The following is a 7,967-nucleotide window of genomic DNA, read 5'->3' on the forward strand; positions in this document are numbered from 1 at the left end:
AAAATGCCACATCAAAAATTTAGTGACAAATTCTAGATTAATATGTCATTAAATTAATTAAATCAAATGATGACATGTGTCGTCCAAATTGATATTACATTAGCATATTGAAATTTGCCATGTGTCACTTGGTCCACAAGATAAAGATAAATCCCTTATTCAAAGTTTATGGATAATTATCTTTATTAAAATAAATAAAATAAAATAAAGATAAATTTTCTATTCAAAATTGATGGATAATTATCTTTATTAAAATAAATAAAATAAAATAAAGATAAATTTTCTATTCAAAATTGATGGATAATTATCTTTATTAAAATAAATAAATTAAATAGAGATAATTATTTATCTTTGTTGATTATTATCTTTATCAAAATATGATCTTTATCAAAATAGATAAATAGAGATAATTATCTTTAAGAAGAATTTAGGCCAATCAAGAGTCTACTACATATTTTCAAATATATCAATTCAAAGTGAAGCTTATCCTCTGAAACCATTATAAATAGAGGATATCTCCTCTCATTTTCAACATCAAGTTTTTCAAGAAGCCAAAACTCTGGAGAAATTCTATCTCTAAAGCATCAAAGAATTTTTGCCTAAAATCCAAGAATCTTCAAAGAACTTGAAAAACATTCGAAAGACTTGAAGAACATTTAAAAGGTTTGAAGAACAACAAATTTCTAACAAGCTCAAAGCCAAAGATTTGTTGTGAAGACCGTTCAACCCATCCTTCCAACCAAAGTCAAGAGAATTTCTTGTTCAAGTCAAATTCAAAGAAGATAGAATTAGTGGATCACTTTTTGTAAAAGAGTCAAAACATAGACTGTACTCACTACTTGATTAATACAAAATTATATTTGTGGAATACATTTTTCAATTTGTCAATTTGTTTGATTTTCTACTATTGAGAAATTTTGTGTTTACTGTTAGTATTAATTACTAACAACTAAATTATAGTTGCAATTGTGTAATTTGTGTTAATTAGATATGTATGAGAACTTTAGTTTATGAACTTATAAAATTATATTTACCAAATCATGTATATCTATAAAAATAAATATATTTTTACTATGAAATAGACTTTTTGTATTGTCAATACCATATAATGATAATTTAATATCTTATTACAAACTAATACAATTCAATCTCAAATCTATAGAAATATATTTTAACAACATAAATATATAAACATACAATATTATAAATTACAAATTATACCCTCTAACTGTTAATATTATTTTCATTTGCATCCCAAAAGTTTCAATTTTTTCCATTTACTTAAATGTGTTTTGAAGATATATAGTCCTTATGTCCACCGTCCAACCATATCATTAAACCTAAGAAGCAATGTAGTTTTTCTTTGATTTAAAATCTAAATTGAATCCATGTTTAGCTTTCACTTTAATCATATACTTCAAAAAAACTTTCCTCAAAAAAAAAAAAAAAAAAAAAAACCTTCAAAACAAGAATTATTTATTAGTATTATCATTATCAGAAATTAGCAGAGAAAAGAAAGAAAAATATAAGAAAGAGTAACTATTTATGGAAGAAGAGAAAGATAACTAACTTATATTTCTAAGCAATTTTTGCAGTTTTGAAATATAGAAAAATATATTTCAAATAAAGAAAAATTAATTTAAGAGAAGCCTATCTAATACATATTTCAAATATATTAATCTATATATATATATATATATATATAACCGAAACCTTTGCTGGCACCACAATTTTCCACGTCAGCACAATATTTAAAAAATAAAAAATAAAAATAAAAACATTATAACTCCTCAAAACCCTAGCAACCTTATCCCTCTCTCAAGTTAAGAAATATAAAACCACGGTTTCTACAAACTCTCAAAATAAAAACATTATAACTCCTCAAAACCCTAGCAACCTTACCCCTCTCTCAAGTTAAGAAATATAATGACTGCATTCTATTTTCTCTCATGCTCTCTAACGATCTTGACATTTCCTGATATCAATAAACTTTTGTTGATTCTTATGTAGAAAGTATAGTTTTACCCGACAAAGCCAACAGTGCAAGTACTAAGGAACAAGCAAGTGATGAGTAGGTAAGATGCATTTGGCTCTTTATATATATATATATATAATTCGTTCTTCTTATGTATTTGGCATTCATTATAGGTTGGATATGAGTATGAATATTTATCATTCTTTATAATCTTATTATTGACTGATTTACCGTAACGGAGTGGTTTTATATTATAGCATTCAAGAACTATAACGCACGGTATAGATTTTAGCTTATAAAGTTCAACTTTTGTAAGGTTAGTTTTGTTTATATATTAATTAATACATGGTACTTTGTTCACCATTGAATACTCATATAATCAATTTCCAATTCAGTGTTCAAGAATTAAACCAAAATTCTAACTGCGCTATCATAAAATATTATTATTAGTATGAATTTTATGGAGTTGCGATGTTCAGAAATTAAACCAAAATTCTTTTAAATTATCTATAATATTTTGTCCTCCGAAAATTTTCTCTCTTTGATTTTAGTATATTGTGTTTCTTAAGCTATAGAGAGATTTTCTTTGGTTTCTGCAAACTCTCTTTCTCCAGATGTAGAAAGCCCTAAATGCACGGTATAGCATTCAAGATCTACTTTAAATTCTTCAGAAGGCTCCTTTAAATAGTAAGTCAATGTGACTCTTACATTTTGTTATTAGTTAGAATTGTTTTCAAATGATTGTACCAATAAAGGTGAATGTGTATAAATTTTGTTTAACTATCCCGTGCATCGCACGGGTTAACGACTAGTTACTTATACTAGTTTGGGAACACCCAATGGATAATTGGGTTTGCCAGTTGCGTTGGGTTAAGGGTTGAATAATTGAATGACAAAGTAGAAAATATTAAGAAAAACAGTAGAAGAAAATACTCATGACTGTTTGATCGATGTAACATGTTTGCATTTCACAATTGAACTTGAGTCTTTTATGCCTCTTGCAAACGCAGATTATATGGTGAAACTGTGAAAGTCTTCTAGTCATTGCATGTCCAGTGTCTGCCATCAAGACTTGATGATAAACTTCCGGTGAGAAGTCGACATGTTATATAAGAGTCCGAAATGCGTCGAGACATTAGACCAGGTCAAAGTCATTAGTGGCCGGTGTTTTTATTAATTATTGCAATCAGATCCATTGTTTCCTAGAAACATTAGTCCAGGTCAAAGTCATTAGTACATTAGACCAGGTCAAAGTCATTAGTGGCCAGTGTTTTTATTAATTATTGCATTCAGATCCATTGTTTCTTAGAAAAATTAGTCTAGGTCAAAGTCATTAGTGGCGTGTGTGTATTTTAAGTTGAGTAATGTGATATCCACAACATTTTTATAATCATTTCAGAAATTAGGTGTCAACTTGTTCTATTGGTTATAATCTAAACTCATACCTAAAATTACTTTTTGTCCACTAGTAATAATCATTAGCAACTTTCCACTCAGAATTTGTTGTAAAAATAATATTGTAAACGTAATATTTTTCTTTCAAGTTTGCAAATAGATAGTGTATGGCAAATTTCTCACAGCTCTAACAAAAATACAAGAATGCTTCGTACATTGCAATTTGTAACAGGGACGGAACCAAAATTTAGAGGTAAGAGGGGCGGCTTTACTTCTAACCATGGTGGCTTTGGCCTTCGGCTCCGCTATTTTGCTTCGTCATTGAAGTTTTTTTTTTTTTTTTTTTTTTCAATAATAATTTTGGTGTCTTTAATACATTCAAAGTAAGGATAAAATTATTTTGTTTAAATTTTTTTAAAGGGTTAGGTTGTTTGTTTTATGTAAAATTGGTTGATTGGGCTTAATGTTTTTTAAATTTGCTACTTGTAATTTTTGTTAGGTTGTTTGTTTTATAAACTACTAATGTAGTGAGTAGTTATTAGTAAGTAAAAAAAAAATGATGTAAGTGATGGGTCTAGATGCAAACTAGTAAGATTTTGCTAACCCAATAGTTTGTAAAACTTGCTAACCCAATAGTTTGTAAAACTGTAGTAAAAAAAGTTGCTTCAACTCTACATGCTTGTAGCACTCAAAAAAACCATCTAAGAGAAAACTCCAATTTATCTCCTTGTGTGTGTAATTATTTTATTTTTTATTTTTGAAAAGAAGGCTGAAATTCCATTGAAGAAGAGCCATATTGGCTTGGATTACATCATTACAACAGTAAAGTGGGAATGAACATCCTCTATCCACACTGAACAGCAAATTACCGAAGTGGCGAACATGTGAGAAAGTAATACCCCTAAAAGAATCTATATGTAACTTAGCATCAATAATCAAATGACCATATGAGACTCCTCCTCCGCTTTTAGAGAATTCATAATAATCTATGAATCTCCTTCAAGAATTGCCTCAGAAATCCATATTTGTAGAGAAAATTCCAAGGTGTGTAATTTGAGCAAAGAAAATTGCCCCTTTTTAATTTATCACTCACGGCTTGCACCCTCAGTTTTTGGGACTGAACTCTCTCACAGTTTTTCAAAACTCAAATTGACATGAGTGAGACCGAATGTATTTCTTCAGCTTGACTTTTTCTCCTTTAGCTTGTCTCACTTTTCACTCCTATGACCGGGTCCAATAAAAATTAAAATATGCTCACTTTTGTGACTTGAAAGACATGTCCTTGTCATTACATTCCTTGGCAACAATGGCATGCTGCTAGCTTAAAGCAATAGAGCCTTTTTCTATTGAACATAAATTATTTATGCTGTGAAACTCGCTTGCAGCATTGGGAAATTTAACGGAGTGTGCCTCTCATCATCCTCGCATCTTTTACTGTGAAATCAATTATCATATTATTCTGATCACTGGCCATGACAATGGTCACGTTCTCGAGTGGAGGGTCCCTGAAACTTGTTCGTGCAATTTTAGTTATAACGCTTTTGGTGCAGTACTTGAGACCAGCCCTTGGGTTCATTTCAGGGGTTGGAGTCGGAGATGCTAACAACATCAGGTGTCTAGAAGGGGAGAGACAAGCACTCCTTGAATTCAAAAAATGCCTCATTGATGACTATGGCAGGCTCTCTTCGTGGCAGACCGAAGATGAAAATAAGAATTGCTGCAATTGGGAAGGAGTTCTTTGCAGCAACCAAACTGGTCATGTACTCGAGCTTCATCTTAGTGGTTCCCAAGATGATGGAATGCAACCTTTTCGAGGTATGATTAGTCCTTCACTGTTTGAGTTGCCTTATTTAACATTTTTGGATCTCAGTTCCAATGATTTTAATCAAAGCCATATTCCTAAGTTTATTGGCTCTCTCAATAACTTAAAACACCTGGATCTCTCTTTGGCCAATCTCAGTGGGCCAATTCCACATCAACTTGAAAACCTTTCGCACTTGCAATATCTCAATCTTGGCAGGAATGATTTGAAAATTATTGAAAATCTCAAATGGCTATCTCATATGTCCTCATTAGAATACCTTGATCTAAGTTCCACAAATCTTAGTGTTGTTGCCAATGATTGGCTAGAAGTTGTAAGTCATCTCCCAAATTTAAAAACCTTGAGCTTGTGGTTGTGTGATCTTCCTCCAATGAGTCTGTCATCACTTCCCAGTTTCAATTATTCGAAATCTTTTGCTCTTCTTGAAACTCTCGATCTCCATCATAATCAACTTGTCCACATTCCAAAATCTTTTGGGGATATATGTACATTGCGTGAATTGCATTTGTCCTCAAACAATCTCAAGGGACAACTCGTTGAGCTTATGAATAACTTGTCTGGATGTGCAAAAGACTCGTTAGAGGTTTTGGATTTATCATTGAATCAAATTACAGGATTGTTTCCTAATTTTGCAATATTCCCATCATTGAAAGATATAAATCTTTCGTACAACAAATTAAATGGGACTTTGCCCAAAAGCATTGGAAACCTAAATAAGCTCGAGGTTTTGAGTGTTTCTTCGAATTTTTTGCAAGGCGTGATCTCTACGTCTCTTTTCTCAAATCTCTCCAAATTACAATCTTTATTCTTATTCAATAATTCTCTTTCTTTGGAATTCAGCTGTGATTGGATTCCCCCTTTCCAACTGGATGTAATATATTTTACATCTTGTAATTTGGGGCCTAGATTTCCAAGTTGGATTCGAACTCAAAGGAAACTTTCCTTGCTTCATATCTCTGATTCTAACATTTCGGATACCATCCCAGCAGAGTGGTTAGAAGACCTGCCTCCCACATTAAGAGTTTTAAATCTTCCTAGCAACCAACTACATGGAAGGTTACCAAATGTGGCAACAAAAGGATCGAATGGTCTTGCAATTGATTTGAGTTCTAACCGTTTAGAGGGTCCACTACCACTTTTTCCAACAAATCTCACAGTCTTAAATCTCTCTGAAAATCAATTCTCAGGATCAATTTCATCACTTTGTAATATTAATGGTCAGTTTTTGACTTGCCTAGACCTATCCCATAATATATTATCTGGACGAGTTCCTAATTGTTTTATGCAATGGCATGAGCTAGTCATTTTGAATTTGGCAAGCAACAATTTCTTTGGGGAAGTTCCAGGCTCTTTGGGCTCGCTGTATAGGCTCAAAACGTTGAGTCTAAATACTAATAATTTTTCTGGAGACTTACCTTCGTCCTTGAGAAATTGTCGTTCCTTGATAGTTTTGGATCTAGGAAAGAATAGATTCTCTGGAAATGTACCATCATGGATTGGGGAAGGCCTAACAAGGTTGATTTTTCTATCCCTAGGTCAAAATAAGTTCTATGGAAGCATACCATTGCATTTGTGTTGGTTAAAACATTTACAGGTCTTGGACCTTTGTGTAAATGACATATCTGGAACTATTCCACAATGCCTCAATAATTTTACTGCCATGGCTCAGAAAGATAACTCTTCCATTGGCATCATTGAAAGTACTATTCCTTATTCATATTACAATGATACCACATATGGGCAAATGTATGTTGATAGTGGGTTGGTTGTATGGAAAAGAAAGGAGTACAAGTACTATGGTAGAACTCTTGGACTATTGAAGATCATTAACCTTTCAAGCAACAAATTGATTGGGAAACTTCCAAGCGAAATCATGAGCCTTTTGGATTTGATTTCACTCAACGTATCAAGAAACAACTTGATTGGAGAAATTCCTCAAATAATTGGTCAGTTGAAGATGCTAGAATCACTTGATTTGTCAAGGAACCAATTTTCAGGTGAAATCCCATCTAGCATGTCAGAGTTACAATTTTTGAGCAACCTAGACTTGTCTTACAATAATTTGTCTGGGCGGGTTCCTTTAAGCACTCAACTACAAAGCTTGAATGCACCTGATTTTGCAGGAAACCCTGCACTTTGCGGGCCTCCACTTACGCAAAAGTGTCCAGGTGATGAAACACCAAACCAAAGTGAACTAACTGATAATGAAGAGGATGGAGATGAATTGGTAAAATGGTTTTATGTCGGAACAGGATGTGGATTTGCTATAGGGTTTTGGGGAGTTTGCTGTTCTTTGGTGTTTAAGCGTTCTTGGAGACATGCTTACTTCTTGTTATTTGACAAGATGAAGGATTGGCTCTATGTAACAACGAAAGTGAACATGACAAGATTGTGGAGAAAGTTTCAGAGACAGGGATGACCACTTTCTTTGTAGAGGTCAGCAAGGTAAGAATATAAGACACATATTACTCTTTTATATATGCTATAAGGCAGCAATTAATTTATCCTTTTCATATTCATACTTTTTTTTTACCCTAAAACAAACATAACTGCTAACATGGTTTATGAGATTAGTTCTGTAGTTTTCATTGGTATGGGCTTTGCCCTTTAGGAAAAAAAAAAAAAACCATCAATCTGTTTCAATTTCAATGTTATTTTGTTTCAACTTTATTTCACAATTTCTAGTTTTTGACGCACATGCCAAGAAGTATCACTTATGATTTTTCATATTTCAAATTGCAAATCAGGCAAGGTTGCATACTAGTGCTGAAGGCG

At 32.3% G+C, this 7,967-nt stretch overlaps 2 protein-coding genes across 2 annotated transcripts in view; both read left to right on the forward strand.

The window, feature by feature from the left end:
* LOC126699459 (receptor-like protein EIX2) overlaps window positions 1-7,967 on the forward strand; it is an 85,014-nt gene that overhangs the window by 52,516 nt on the left and 24,531 nt on the right. The gene's annotated exons all lie outside the window — the stretch shown is intronic.
* Window positions 6,786-7,624, forward strand: LOC126699458 (receptor-like protein EIX2). The gene has a single exon (XM_050397290.1). The coding sequence runs from the start codon at window positions 6,853-6,855 to the stop codon at window positions 7,609-7,611; it is 759 nt and encodes a 252-aa protein (XP_050253247.1). The 5' UTR covers window positions 6,786-6,852; the 3' UTR covers window positions 7,612-7,624.

The sequence above is a fragment of the Quercus robur genome, chromosome 9 (genome assembly GCF_932294415.1).
Source record: "Quercus robur chromosome 9, dhQueRobu3.1, whole genome shotgun sequence".
Taxonomy (NCBI): Eukaryota; Viridiplantae; Streptophyta; class Magnoliopsida; order Fagales; family Fagaceae; genus Quercus; species Quercus robur.

Bases quoted from the DNA above. Each gene is read 5' to 3' on its own strand.
- LOC126699458 (XM_050397290.1), top strand. From the start codon at position 6,853: ATGGCTCAGAAAGATAACTCTTCCATTGGCATCATTGAAAGTACTATT.